The following is a 14,163-nucleotide window of genomic DNA, read 5'->3' on the forward strand; positions in this document are numbered from 1 at the left end:
GTGCGCATGCGCGGGGTGGCGCGGGCGGAGGTGGGCGCGGAGCCACGTCGGCCGCGGGGCCTTCGGAGCGTCCCCGGGCTTCCGGAGCGGGCCTGACCCCTCCCGCCCACCCCTCAATCCCGGACCCCCACCCAATGGCCCACTTTCCCGCCGGCTTCCCCACGTGATCCCCCACTTCCGCGGTCCCCCGGGTTCGTGTCGGAGACTCCCGTCCCCCCGGTGTCCCAGCAGTCCTGGACAAATGTTTATTTGTTTAACAAAGCGCCGGCTAGGGGGCTGGGGGCGGGGCAGGGGCTCCTCCTCCTCGGGGTTACTTTTTCTTCTTCTTGGCCACCTTGAGCCTCCCCTCGATCAGCCGCTGGGCCTGCCGCTTGATCTCGGCCCGCGAGGGGACGTAGCTGTGGTCCACGTCTGCGAACTGGAAGGTTTCTGGAAAGGAGCGCGAGGAGGAGGGGAGCCGCGCCCTGCGGCCCCTCTGCTCCAGCGAGCTTGCTTCCACTCCGCTCTGTTGGCCTGCATTCATCCCAGGGCCAGGTACTAGCTACTTTTTCTTATTTTCTCTATTCCTGGTGCCCTGGCATTTGGGGTCTTACACGCTCGGGGAGAGGCTGCCACTCGCAGGGCTAGCCAGTTCTTAGAGGGGGCAGAAGGCTGGCCGCTGGGAGCCGTCTCTCTTGCACACCAACCCGTCCAGAGCCCACGCCCGCGACCCCCTGCTTTATCAAACCCTCACACCAAGCCAATATTCCCCCGCCTAAATCAACCCAGGGCCAGGCACCAGGCAACTGGGAACAGCCCTACACCCCAGGCCCACCAGAATTGTTCAAAAACCCCATCTGAAGCTGTTTGCCCTGTCCTCCACCCCCCCTTTCCTACAGAAACCCCAAGAAAGGCCTAGGCCATTCCCTCGCTCCTCTCTGACTCCTCCAAGGCAGTGATGCTCCCATATGTCAGGAAATGTAACAAATTCTCCTTCCGATGGCATTAGCCTCTCCGTGTCCTCACTAAGTCACCTCCCTGAATTAAAATCCCATGGGAACGGGGGATGCACCCTCTTTGTCCCTGTAGTGCCCCTGTGCCTCCAGGCTGTCCTGGTCAGATGGAGCCATCTGCCACTCCTCTCCTCCCTGTGGCTGTGTGGCCTGGCCCCCAGCCCCAAGCCTGTACCTATCATATCCTCCTCCGGGTCCTCAAAGCTGATCCTGGTGTTCTGCTTCTCCTTCAGAGTCGAGGTCTCCAGGGTATCCCTCACCTTTGTGTCCACCTGCAGGGCACAGGGGACTGTCAGTCCAAGGGAACGTGGGATGCGTGGGCACGCCCAGCCTCCAACTACCTCCTCGCTGCTGGACAGCATCTGCACTCTGTCAGCCAGGTACAGGAGCTTTGCTTCGCAGTACGCCAGCTTGCCAAACACGTCGAGGCTGTCAGAGAGCGCCACTTCTTTCTGTAGGCCGGGACAAGGATCCCGTTGCTCCTCTGGCTTCTCCCAGGGACTCTGTGCAGGCGGCTCCCCCCCACCGCATCTGCTACCTGGGCTGTGGGCAGGGCAATGCCAATCAGCCGGATGAAGAGGTTGTCAATGCCTATCTGGATGGTCAACAGCAGTTTCTGGCTCTTGGTCATGCTGGAGTAGGCCAGCTGCAGTCTGTTTTCCTCCTCTCTCAGCATGTCCTTCATTCTCTTCTCCACGGACTTGAAGCTGTTGGGGAGGATGGTGGCACAGATTCCGGGCCAAGGCAGCCTGAGCCCTGAGCTGAGTGCTGTGCTAAATTAAGGAGCTCCAGAGTTCAGATAGCTCAGGTGTGAGCATGCGGCACCCCTTGACTGGGCCCCTCCACCCCACCTGCCAGGTACCCACAAGCTTGTTGGCAGTGGACACTCTCAGCTCGAGCTGGGCCCCAGCCCACATGGGCTGTTCATGAGGATCAGTCGGGGGGGCCCCTGTGGAAGGCAGAGGCCTGGAGGGTACCTAACGGAGCTGGGCGTCTCACGGAACTTGAGCATTGCCTCCTCCATTTCCAGCTTCTTCATCAAAGCCTCCAGCTTCGCCCGCCGCTCCTCGCAGTCCTCCATCTGCAGCTCCAGGTTCTCCTCGGTGTTCCTCTGAGCCAGGAACCGGCCAGCGATGTCCTGGTGGGGCCAGTGTGGGGAGAAGCAGAACTGGTTTCTTCTGGGTCCCTCCCCATGGTCAGGAATGATGCTGACTGTGGCCAGGCACTGGGCGAAGCACTTTAGGTGAGTCAGTGCATGTGACCCACACGACAAGCAGAGAGGGCAGACAGCCCAAGGCAGAGACGAGGAGACCACCCCTGAAAGACTGCCTCACTTTGAGCCACTTGTCCGAGGATGGACAAGCTTATGTCAGGGCTGAGGATGGGAGCTAAGGCTTACTAATAATAAACCCAGATCGGATTAAACACAAGGGCCAGGCAGAGGCGGCCTCTCATTGTGGTCTTAGGGGTTTGGGAAGGGACAGAGTTGTAGGTGGCAGTCTCAGCACTTGGGTCCTCGAATCCCAGCAGGCTCGTGCAGCCCCTGGAATGTGACTTGGATATGCTAGAGTGCTTTCTACTTTCAGCCGTGGGGGCTGCAGCTCTGTGTCCCTTCATTCAGCAGGCTCAGCCGGGCCTTGGGCTGGGGAAGGGGCTCCCTGCCTTCCCCCACCCCTAGGAGAGCCAGGGAGCAGTACCCAGAGGTGGGAGCACCGCACAGCTGTCTTCACTTTCTCCACCAAAGCAGTCACATCTGTCTGGTATTCGATGTCCGCCTTGGAGGTCTCTCTTTTCCTCACTGGGCAGAGCAGAGGGGAAGGGGGCCAGCATGCAGGGACGGCGTGGGAGCTCTGCTCGAGGCCACCAGACACCTCTGTGCCTGCCCAGGCATCAGGGGAGACTACCAGAGAACTGGGCAAGTACCCATCAGAGCTACCTGCACTTTTACCTGGCCTGTCCGGGATGCCCCAGGGCAGCTCCATCCAGAAGCAGCCCGGCATGGGGCCTTTGTGGCCCTTCTCAGAGGCAGCCCAAGGGTTTAGGGGGCCGGACTTAACTCTTCTGAGGAATCACTGGGTGATCCAGCCCTGGGGTGACAGGGAACAGCGGAGAAGCTGGGGGCTTGGCCACACTCGGCAGCGAGTCCAAGGATGTGGGCTGTGGCTGTTGGCACTGAGCCTCTGCAGGTAGAGCTGGGGAGGGGCAGGTGTCTCCCTCACCCTGGCCCCTGCAGGTTGCACCTGGCCTCACAGAGACCTGACTGGGTGGCCTGTGCCTTGCTGGCCTCCTGGACCCTGGCTGGGGGCGGCAGAGAGCTGAGTGCTCACCTTTCACAGTTTCTGTACCCATCAGGTTGGAGGGGAAGTCCAAGTCCCGCCGGCCCTGGTAGGAAAGGGAGGACGAAGTGAGCAGCACCCTCTGCTGGGGAGCGGGCCACCCAACGTTCCTTGCGCTGCAATGGGGCTCCCGCAGGGACTTACCCGGCGATACTTCTCGTTGGTCTCCTTCGTGTGGATCTTGTCAATCAGCTTCTTCTGCTGGTTGAGCCGGTTCTCCCGAGCCCTGCGTTCTTCGATGAAAGTCGCCTCCCCTCGCCGCATGTTCATCTGGGGACGCAGGAGGTGGGGCACGGTAATGTCTCACCGAGGCCCCCGTGGTGCTAAATGCAGCATTCAGTTTCAGTCCCCATCTTCTAGATTTGGGAATAGCATTGGAGGCTCTTGGCTGCGCCCTTCTTCCTAAACTGCGCCTGCCTGCCGGCTTTCACCATCCTTCCTGCTTTCCGCCCTCCTCTCTGGACTCCTCCTCCCACGCTGGGCCTCTGAGGGGTGCCGCCTTCCCCTGCCCCTCCTCTGCTGGAGTCGCCCACCCCAGCTGCAGCCAGGGCTCGGGGACCCCATGTCTCTTTGTAGCCTGGGCTCCCCGCTGCCTCGGCCGACTCAACGGGGAGTGATTCCATGTGTCTAAAAAGGAACCTGACATCTTCCCCCAGACCTGGTCTCTTCCCCAGTGTCCTGCTTTGGTGGCTAAACCCATCATCCATCCGCGCCTGGCTATGCTTCCTGGACGCTGCTCTCCCCCTCCTTGTCCACATCTGACTCGGCGTCAGACCCCTTTGGGTGACCTTTAGAGACTTCTGGGCCCCATTGATGTTCAGGTACCCAGTGCTACCACTGGTCCGTCCCAGGCGACCAGTGTCTGGACTCTGGTTCCCTTGGGTCTCTGCAGCCAGAGCATGCCTGTTTTTGAAATGCAGATCTGATCCCACTGCCCCTATGTCTCCTCCCAGAGCTTCAGGTTGGGTGGGGGGCCAGGACCTAAGCCCCAACCACCCTGCTTCCTCCACTGGCTCACAGGCTCCATTCCTGTGCATCTCTGCTCCAGCCACTTGCACCTCCTTTGGCCTGGTTATGCCCCAGGACCTTTGTTGTCCTTCATCTTCCAGGGTTCGGGCCCCTCCGACCTCCAGAGCCCCACTCAAGCATCGCTTCCCTGAGCAGATAAGTGCCCGAGGGGGGCCCCACATCATCCATTCCTCTCACTGCAGCATGGGCCAATGAGTGTGTGACATTTCTTCACGGACTACTGGATGGCTTCGTACACTGGCCCCTCGTGAGGATGACACACGCCTGACTTGCAGGCACAGACTGGGTGAAGGGATGGCCCCTGCCTGGGCCAGGCACATTCCCTCCTGTGTCTCCCTCCAGGCTTCCATGTCTGGTGGGACCCTCTGTGTCCAGGGCCATCATGTGTGAGCAGGGCAGGCTCGTGGGGTAGCCAGTGATTGCAGGCAGTGTGGGTTTCGGGTGTTCCTATGGACCCTGGGCCAGACGGGTCTGAGAGGGAGCCCTGAGGGACCCCCAGCCCTGGGGCTTGAGCTCACCTTGACCTCATCTGTAATCATCATGGCGTCCTGGGACATGACTGTCATGTCTGACAGTTCTGAGCAGTAGTCGCCCACCAGATTCTGCAGCTTGTCCAGCTCTGTGGGGTATCCTACCAGCTCCTACAATGAACGGGGCAAGGGCAGGGGTGCCCGGTGGCTCATTTGGTTAAGCGTCCAACTTGTGATTTTGGCTCAGGTCCTGACATGATATTGAGCCCCATGTTGGGCTCTGTGCTGGGTGTGGAGCCTGCTTAAGATTCTCTCTCTTCTTCCTCTGCACCCCCCCAACCCCTGTGCACGCTCTTTCTCTAAAATAAATCTTAAAAAAAGAAGGGGCAAGAGCAGAAACTGATGGCCCAGGGGCTACGGGCCAACCAGATGCTGCCCTTCCAGAGTGGACCATCCCTGCCCCCAACTCCTTACCCCGGACTGTGCGAGCCCTGAGGACAGTGATGGGGTGTCCCACTGTGTGAGAGGTGACTGCCACCCAGGGAGCCTGCTGCTGTCTGAAGTGAAGCAGGGAGGCTCAAAACACAGATGTGGGGTCAGAGACTCAGGGCTCAAGGCCAAGGCTGCCCTGACCAGCTGGCTGTGGGAACTTGGGAAAGCCACTTAACCTCTCTGAGTGTCCCCATCTGTTGATAATGGTTCTTTCGGAAGGCAGCTGTCAGAATCTATTCAGAAGGTATAATGAGGTATTAAGCTCAGAGCCAGCTTCATAAATATCCAATATATATGACTGTTAGTACTTTGCTGTTAATAACTACAATGTAGAATCTTTGCTAGTTTTTTTAAAAATACAGATGACCATGGGAGTTATTTTTGAAAAATGCGTATGTTCTGCGGGTGCCTAGGTGGCTCATTCGGTTAAGCATCCCACTCTTGATGTCAGCTCAGGTGTTTTTCTCAGGGTCGTGAGTTCAAGCCCTGTGCTGGGCTCCATGATGGGCATGGAGCCTAATTTAAAAAAATGTGTATGTTCTGAAAAGAGCATGCCCCTGGGGGAACAGAATGCTCCCAGATGAAGGGGGGCTGGACCCAGGAGTACAACTGGAGGGGGAAGGGGTGTGAGGAGGCGGGTCCAGGAAGGCAAGGTGGCAGGGCCTCCGTCTGGGTCTCTAGGAACAGGGTGCTGTGGCAAGAGGGACAGGCAGGAGGACCATGGTGGCCTGGCTCTGTGGGCTATGGGCCGAACCTGGAGGGCTGTGACTCCAGCCAGGAGGAAGGAGCTGCAATGCCTACCCATCCCACCCTCCTCCCAAACCACACTTGCACCTGTCACCTGCCCTCCGGGGCTCCCCCTGTGCCAGCCTCAGGATGAGGGAATTGGGAGAACTTCCTCACTCTCCCTGCCCCGCCTGCCACAGTGCTCCTCGCAGCACCTCGCAGCCCTCCTGTCTTCTGGTCCTCCTCCTCCTCATGGAGAGGCCCTGCCTCCCAGCAGGACTCATGGCCGCCGGGGGCCTCCTCCAGGCCTCATCTGCTGGGGGCAGGGTGGGCGGCTTGGAAGAGGTGGGCAGCAAGCACGGGGTTACCGGCCTGCTCAGAGGTGACTTGCCCTCTATGATGTTAGGGCACTTTCTGAGGGCTCAGGACCCATCTTTTGCCCTAGAGGCCAGGCAAGCGAGAAAGGATGGGGCAAAACAAAAACATTGAACCATCAAATACATGCAGAAACCCAAGCAATTCTGATATATCCCATAATATGCCTTTTTGAAGAAGCAACTAACAAGGTTCCGCATACAGATACATGGTGCCCCTGCTCAGCTGGGGCCCAAAGCAGGGGTCTGTCCTTGGGGCACACTGGCCTGAAGGAGACTTGCAGCCCCTCCCCTGCGGGGGGGCGGGGAGCGTGGCCCTGCCCCGGAGGCTCCTGTCCCCACTGGGATGCACTGCACCTAGGCTGGGGCCTGAGACTCCTGTGCTCACGGCCAGATGGCTTCCCGGGCTGGGGTGTGGGGTGAGGGGGCTCACTTTCTTCAGATAATCCAGCAGGTCCACGTACAGCAGGTGGATGTTCTGACTTGTGGTGATCTTGATCATGGTCTTTTCAATGTTGTTCTCCAGCTGGCGGATGACCTGGGGGTGGCCCGAGGGCACACAGTGCTTGGGGACAGCCCACCGGAATGCCCACCTGGAGTCGGACCCCGGAGGATGCGCTTTCTTCCAGGGAGGGAGGGACGGAGAGTGTGAGTGTGTGCGTGTGTGCGCGCGCGGGGCGCGCGCCTGGGTGTCTTTCACTAGCCCCGCCCCTTCCAGGGCCCCGCCCACCCCGCGAAGCCCCGCCCCGCCCGCCACCTGTAGCATGCGCAGCTCTTCCTTGGTGGCGTCCGGTTGGCTCCTCAAGCTGGCCAGCTCCAGCTGCATGCTCTCCAGCTTCTGACCCCGCCGCCGCACCAGGTGAACCAGCACGTTGTGCACGTTCACGCGGTCGAAGACGTACTTTCGCAGCTTCTCCCGCGCCACCTGGGTCGGGGAGGGCACGGCCCGCGCGTGGGTGTGCAGGGGGCCGCGGAGCCCGCGCGCGGCGGGGCTGGAGGGGCGGAACCCCTGGGATCGGGCGCCCGCTCTGCCCGCCACCGGTTCCGCAGCGTCGTTTAGTGGTGGTGGTGGGGGCGTGCACTGGCTGGGAGAGGCTGAGGGACCCCCTCCTGCCACCTCACCTCCATGGAGGAGCGGCAGTGCGCCAGCCTCATGGACGCGTCCTTCCCGCAAGCCTTGGAAATGGTCCGCTGGTCATCCTGCAGAGCGGCGGTGGCTGAGCTGGGGCCCTGGTCTCTGTGTGTACCGCCAGCCCCCAGTTCCGCCAGGCATTCTCCCCCGGCCTCCTCTACCCTGTGCTAGCCAGCAGCAAGGCCCCATCCGGGTCATCTCAGCTCATATGTGATGGAAGTCTGGAGGAGAGGGCCCAGTCTCCCCTACATGGCCGGAGAGCCAGAGGGGCCCGTGCTGTAGGGGGTAGCCCCGAAAAGGACCGCAGTCAGGCCAACCCTGCCTGCTAGGCTTTCGGGAGTGACTGGAGCTAGGGGAACAGGTCCTGGGAAGCCCCTCCCCAAGATGCCCCCTGGCTCCTGAAAGGTCAGGGGCGAGGGGGGAGAAGAGGAGATGCCTGCCCTCCACCTCTGTGTGGGACTGTTTCAGCACGTGCATGCCCCCTCCCCCCATCCCCAGCCAGGGGTCAGCAGGGAGGGGGCAGGACTGCTTACCTTATTGGCCAAAACCCAATCTTGGGCCCCGCGTCGGATGTTGCTGCTCAGGAGAGCCAGCATGGTTTTGTTCTTGGCACTCTTCTCCTTTACCGCTTGGATTTGCAGTGCCCGACATTGCTCTGCAGTAGGGGGTGGGGAGCGGAGGGGCAGAGGGCCAGGAGGCCAGGATGTGGGCCAAAGGCTGGCCGGATTCCTGAGCTGGGGAGGCTGCACACCAGGGAGGCCCAAGGGGGGGTGGGCATGGGAATGCTGCCTCCACAGCCACGGTCCTCCCTCCCACCAACTGAGGCTCACCGGCTTCCCTGCTCAACAGTGCTTATGTGGATGGCTCTGCTGGGCAGTGGGGAGGGTGAGGTGGCAGCCAGAGATGGGCACATCCTGGGACCCCTTCCAGACCCACCTTGCCTGTCCCCTCTGGCTTTGGGGCTCACTGGGCTCACAAATCTCCCTGAAGCTGGCAGCCCCTTTGGTCCCTTCCCTTAGATCTGTTGGGGGAGGCGGCCACTGGTCCTTGTTTGCCCTGGACTGGCCCTGCGTTAAATCTGAAAGCCCCTGAGCCCGTAAGTGGCCAGCAGGCTGGAACCTGGGGGTGGGCTCACCTTGGAGCCGAGTGATTGTCTTCAGCTCCTGGATCTGCTCGTCCACATCTGCCTCGCTGCGCATCTTCATGGTAGCCCTCAGGGTCCTCCAGGGACCCTCTGCACTCCTGCCCTCCCTGTGCTGGGCCTGCTCAGCAGAACCGCATGCACTTGAGATTGTCCCCGGAATCTTGGCCCATTGTGATGAGGGCTGAGGTTCTCGATGTCCAGCTCAGGGAACCCTGGAGATCCTGGCCCGCCCTGCCCCCACCCCCTGCTCCCAGTCAGCCTTGGGGTTGTCCCCTGGATGCGTGGGTCTTAGGCTGCTCTCTGCTCAGGAGCACTGCCAGGGTGGAGGCGCCTTCCACAGGGCCATGGTGATTTGGGGTGGTTTGACAGTGTACCCCCCACCAGCCCCCGTACCCTCCCCATCCCCTCCACACCCCCAGGCTGTCCTCTGAGCCTCCTAAAACTTCCAATCTCTGCCTTATGGGATCTCCATTCCCTCACCCCACCCCAAGCTCAGACTGCACCCTGGGCGACCTGGCTTGTGAGGCCCCATCTCTCTCTGCCCTTCGCCTGCTGCCCGGAGCCATCCTGCTCCGCCTCCGCTTCCCTGGGGGAGTTCCTGGGTCTAGCTTTAGGGTGTCACTTACTCTGGGAGGGGTCATCCCCGGCCCACGCTGCCCTTGGAGTTGTGTGCCCCAACCCGACAGGCTGGGATCCCAGGGATCCCAGTTCCCTGAGCTGGGATACCAGCTAGGTTACTGTTTCTGGCCACGCTGCCTGAATTGGCTGGGGCTGCCGTAACAGAGTGCCACAGCCCACGTGGCTGCAACAGTGGGAATTATTGTCTCGTATCCTGGAGGCTGGGAGTCTGAGATCGAGGTGCAGCCATTGGACAGGGGCCAATGGACAGGGGCTGCCCCCCACTCAGGAAGACTGCCCAGGCCTGGCCTCGTCCCCAGGCCCGGAGGTGGCTGTGCCTCTCCCCTGCGGCCGGGGCATCCAGGTGAGCTAGAACCTGCCCCAGGTCACATGACACAGTAGCCCATGGGATCTGTCTCTGAAGCCATGTCCACTCCCAGGCCCGTGCACCACCCAGGACTTCAGTGTTCTGACCAGCGACCTAAACTGATGCCCTCTCTCCCCCAGGAGACCTGGCCAGGCCCCAGCCTCATCCCCTTCCACTTCAGAGGCCACCTGAGTCCCGTATCCCAGACTCTCCACCATCACGCAGACCCTCGGCCTTTCCCACCCGCTCTCAGGCCCCCTGCCCCTCCCCGCCCTGCCCCAAAGGCTGCCAAGAGCCAAGGTCCCCATCAGCCAGGCAGGGCTGGTTCCTCCTGAGCTGGGAGACGGCTGTCTTCTTGCTGTGTCCCCACAAGGTCGTCCCTCCGTGTGTGTCTGTGTCCTCCTCCCCTCAGGAGGGCATGGGCCAGACTGGATCAGGGCTCCCCCTCATTTTCATGTAATCATTTCTTTCAAGGCCTTGTCTCCAAATGCAGTCATATGCTAAGGTCCTGAGTGTTAGGGCCGTGACATGTAAATCTGGGGACATACAGTTCATAACCATGGCCGTCACCCATATGCTGTCTAAGACCTCATGCAGACATTTTAGCTTTCCTGGTCATTGCCAGTTTTTAAAAAGTGAATCCAGTCCCATTTAAAACTCCAGGTTCACCTTCTGCTGTCGCTCTGAGACCTCAGGGGTTTGGCAGGACCAGTCACAGGCACGGTCCTCCCCCGTTCTCCCTGGGCCTCAGGCAAAGTCTGCTCACTGTCCCTCAGTATCGGTGAGGCCGGGGGAGAATGCCTGGCGGTACACAGACCTGGCTCCCTTCTTCCTCAGATATACAACCCTTGAATTTTAGCGGGCTACGCGGCTGCCCTGAACAAGGCTGTCTTCCTAGGCACCTTGGCACTGGGTGTACCGCATGACTTAGTTTTGGCCAATGGAGTGTAAGCACAAGTGGTGAGTGAACTGTTCTCCTCCCTAGTGACTGGGATGAAGACACGATGGCTGGAGCTGGCACTGCTGCGTGGAACCATGAGGTGCATCAGGAACAGAGGCCATGACAACAGGGGGCAGACTGAATGGAGCCTGGGTCCTTGACCACCTATCAGCCCCGGATCACCCACTTGGACTATTACATGAAAGTAAACCCCAACCCCAGCTTGCTCATGCCATGGTTATCTTTGGCTTCCTGTCATTTTGCCTTCCCACTAACCGATTCCCTGGTGCCTAGTAGGTGCTCAATATTCTTTTGAATGACTGGCTAGGCCAAGAGGTGCAGGAGTTGGGCTGGGGCTGGAGCAGCGTGGCCCTGTGTTGTGTACGGTCAACTGTACAGGACGATGGATTTGCCCAGCTGTTATGTAACATATCTCTGCCTCTCCCTCGGTCGGGGGGTTGGGGTGTGTAGTCCTGCGGACAGAACTCCAGTAAGCTAGCTCTGGCCTCCCTCCACGGACCCTCACCTCCTCCTGCCTTGGAGTGAAGTGACTTAACCTGAAGGGTGTGTTTGGAATGGTAGGCGGGTAGGCATGGCCACTTCCTGTGCCTTGTCTCTTGGGGGCCAGGTGCTAACTGGCTGCACACCTGCTTTGCTCCCCCATGGCTAGATGTGTGGAAGCAGACCCCATGTGGGAAGGCCTGTGGAACCGTCTGATTCTGGGGCTGTGTTAGGAGCTGCCCCAGCAGGTGCCCCAGTGTCAGTATATGGTGCTAAGGTGACATTTGTCTCTCATCTTCTTACTGCTTTGACGTGCTTCCCAATTGTTTTCGAACTCAGTTGGGAAAACGCAAGGCATTTATTTGTCCAGCAACCCCCAGCAGCAGCTGTCCCCTCTGACTGTGGGGCATGCCAGGGCCAGACAGGGAGTGTCAGAGCACCAGGGCATGCAGAAGTCCCTTCCACCAAGTGCCCAGGGCCTCTCTGATCCTTTCCAGCTCTCAGCGTCCACCATGTTTCTCACTGCCCTCTGGGAGACCAACCACCGCAGGGACAGCCCCTCTGGCCTGACCTGGGCAGGAGTAAAGGTTTGCACAGGGTTGGCAGACCTGGCCATGCATGTGTGCAGGGGACACCGTTGGGTCACCTTAGGGTGTGAGGGGGGAGGGCGAGGCTGAGGTGAGGAGGCCCTGAGGGCTATGTTCTAGAAGTTTCTGGCCCCAGGTCTTCTGCGCCCCAGCTGGAGCTCTCCTAGCTGTGCCGACCTGTAGGAGGCAGAGGGAGACAGCTGGAATCATAGCCTCAGCTGCTCACCAGGCTTCTACCAAGAAGGATGCCCCTACCAAGAAGGTGTCTGGCCACTCTTCTTGGGGGGTCCACACTCCTGACTCTGCACCCCCCCGTCCCAGGGCCACCCAACCCCTCCTGCACAAGGGGCTCAGGAAGGTCTGGCTGTTGCATGCCACCCACTCCCTCCCCTCCAGGATGGACAGGCCACAGGGGAGAGGCCCTGTCCAGCCTACACCTTGAGCCCTGGGCTTGCCTGCCTAAACCTCTGGCCCTGGAGCCTCAGGTCCTGCTTCCCGCTGCCCGCAGCCTCTCACCTGTGCCCCTGTCTTTGGGGAGCTGCCCCGTCTCCAGGAAGAGCCAGAGGTTGCTACATCTGTGCGACTCCACTCGGGTCACCCAGTAGCTGGCCACTGAGCCTGTGACTGGGGAGCAGGGGGCAGGGGCCAGTGGGCTGTGGGCCTGGGCCTCTGCACTTCTCAGGGACAGGGGGCCTGGGCCCAGGCTTCTTCTGGGCAGATGGTGGTGGTGGGCTTGGCAGGACTCCCACCGAGAACTAGGACCCCAGCCCAGGAGGTAGGGATGCTGGGACCACAGCTTCCCCACCCCTAGTGGGAACCCGCCCCTGCTGAAGAGCTAGCATCACCTCTGGCAACTCAGGTGCATGTTAAGGCCGTAGGTACAGGCCCTGGGTACCCACCCACGGCCACCAGCACGCTCCACTGGAAGGGGTACGAAAACTTCCTCCGAATGAACATCTGCAGGCCGGAGGCTGCACCAGTGCCTGCCAAGAGCCAAGGTCCCCATCAGCCAGCCCGTCCACGAGGCTGGCGGGGGACCCACCTGGGCGCCGTCGGAGTGCCCACAGCCCCGGTGAGGCTCCCAGCATCTGAGAACGGGCGGCCCGACGCCACCTGCTGGGGACTCAGGGTGAGACGGGAGGGTGAGGTCTCTCCAGACCCCAGGACTTCCGGACCCAGCCTACCTGTGACAAAGGTGAAGATGCCCTTCACGAAGGCCTCCGACTGGCACGCGGCGTACTCCCCCAGTCCCTGGGATGGGGGAGGAGTGAAGGCTCAGCTCCCCTCCCTCTTCTTTCACAGGCCCTCCTGTCCCTCCTTCGGGCACACTCTGGCCGTAAGGAAGGGGACCACGCATCGGGAGGCCCTGGGGACTTGGACACATCGCACCTGCCTCCATGTCCACCCAGGCTGCACCGATCCCCATAACAGGAGGGTCCCCCCGCTCTCGGTCCCTCTTCCCTGAGGAGGGTAACCCCCCTCCGAGCCCGCAGCCGCCCCGCTCAGGTCAGCTTCTGAGGTCCGGGGCCCGCGTCCCAGGCCAGCCTTCTCACCGGGTGCTTGGCGGCCACGGTGTCGTCCACCCGGGACAGACCCAGGTTCACCATGGCTGGCAGGTCACCCGGAGCGGGCGGGCGGAGCCTGCGCAGGACGTGCGGGCAGGGGGCGGGGCCTGCGCAGGACGTGTGGAGGGGCGGGGGCGAACAGGGAGCGGAGCCTGCGTGGGGGGGCGGGGCCTACGCAGGAGGGGCGGGGGCGAACAGGGAGCGGAGCCTGCGCAGGGGGCGGGGCATACGCAGGAGGGGCGGGGCCTGCGCAGGAGGGGCGGGTGCGAACAGGGGGCGGGGCCTGCGCAGGAGGGGCAGAGGGGCAGGGACGAGCAGGCAGCTGATGCTAACTGAGGGGCAGAAGCCCCTCAAGAAGCCCACTGCAGAGGTGCCCAGCCCTGGCCCATTTCCTGGAGGGACACGGAGGGCACACGCAAATTAGGAGAAGGTGGACAGTGTGTTTGCAGAGCAGCTACCCAGACATGGGTGGGACGTGGGGGACCCTCAGGGTGGGGGCAGGAATCTAGAGCTCAGAGCAGCAGAGCTGAGCACCCTAGGTCAGAGGGTCAAGGGGAGGACCTGTTCCAGCATGTAGAGGGGGGACTGTGTAGGTGAGGCCCCCCAGGGACTATAGGTGGGGACCTGGCCAGCACAAAATAACCTTGATTCACCTCCCAGCTCCTGCTGGGCCCCCCTGGGGCAGAGCCCAACTGGGCAGGGGGCCCAGGGGCCCTTGACATCATCCACGGAGTTTGAGCTCCCTCCGTGGTCAGCAGGGTGGAGGCTCTGAAGACCTGGAGATTCTTTCTCCTCCCCTGAGGACAGAGGTCTGGGGTTAGGAAGCTCCCTGGAGGCAGGAACCTGACCGGAGACTGGGCCTGGGGGAGATGGTCAGCAGCCCTGACCAA

The 14,163-nt window shown here is 61.3% G+C and overlaps 2 protein-coding genes and 1 long non-coding RNA gene across 4 annotated transcripts; 1 reads left to right on the top strand and 2 right to left on the bottom strand.

Annotated features, from left to right (window-relative positions):
* Nucleotides 1-271: 271 nt before the first annotated feature.
* CCDC183 (coiled-coil domain containing 183) lies at nucleotides 272-9,369 on the bottom strand. Its single transcript, XM_035015425.1, has 14 exons — nucleotides 8,687-9,369; nucleotides 8,085-8,206; nucleotides 7,542-7,619; nucleotides 7,177-7,344; nucleotides 6,853-6,957; nucleotides 4,876-4,998; nucleotides 3,473-3,598; nucleotides 3,320-3,374; nucleotides 2,690-2,790; nucleotides 1,970-2,130; nucleotides 1,531-1,699; nucleotides 1,334-1,444; nucleotides 1,168-1,264; nucleotides 272-429 (listed from the first exon to the last, which is right to left on the bottom strand). The coding sequence occupies exons 1-14, from the start codon at nucleotides 8,754-8,756 to the stop codon at nucleotides 311-313; spliced, it is 1,605 nt and encodes a 534-aa protein (XP_034871316.1). The 5' UTR covers nucleotides 8,757-9,369; the 3' UTR covers nucleotides 272-310.
* LOC118017511 lies at nucleotides 419-2,106 on the top strand. The gene is made up of 3 exons (XR_004681176.1): nucleotides 419-534; nucleotides 1,271-1,372; nucleotides 2,023-2,106. It is a non-coding gene; the product is annotated as an uncharacterized LOC118017511 (long non-coding RNA).
* A 1,772-nt stretch (nucleotides 9,370-11,141) lies between the features above and the next one.
* Nucleotides 11,142-13,366, bottom strand: TMEM141 (transmembrane protein 141). 2 transcript variants are annotated; one of them, XM_035015426.1, is made up of 5 exons: nucleotides 13,262-13,366; nucleotides 12,893-12,959; nucleotides 12,608-12,691; nucleotides 12,225-12,332; nucleotides 11,461-11,885 (listed from the first exon to the last, which is right to left on the bottom strand). In XM_035015426.1, exons 1-5 carry the CDS (start codon nucleotides 13,313-13,315, stop codon nucleotides 11,872-11,874), a joined length of 327 nt encoding a protein of 108 aa, XP_034871317.1. In that variant the 5' UTR covers nucleotides 13,316-13,366; the 3' UTR covers nucleotides 11,461-11,871. The 2 variants fall into 2 exon arrangements, with proteins under 2 accessions (XP_034871318.1, XP_034871317.1); XM_035015427.1 differs by lacking the exon at nucleotides 12,225-12,332 and having other exon boundaries at nucleotides 11,142-11,692; nucleotides 13,262-13,359.
* Between the last annotated feature and the right edge of the window lie 797 nt (nucleotides 13,367-14,163).

Source organism: Mirounga leonina, unplaced genomic scaffold (genome assembly GCF_011800145.1).
Source record: "Mirounga leonina isolate KUSES-001 unplaced genomic scaffold, KU_Mleo_1.0 Mir_170, whole genome shotgun sequence".
Taxonomy (NCBI): domain Eukaryota; kingdom Metazoa; phylum Chordata; class Mammalia; order Carnivora; family Phocidae; genus Mirounga; species Mirounga leonina.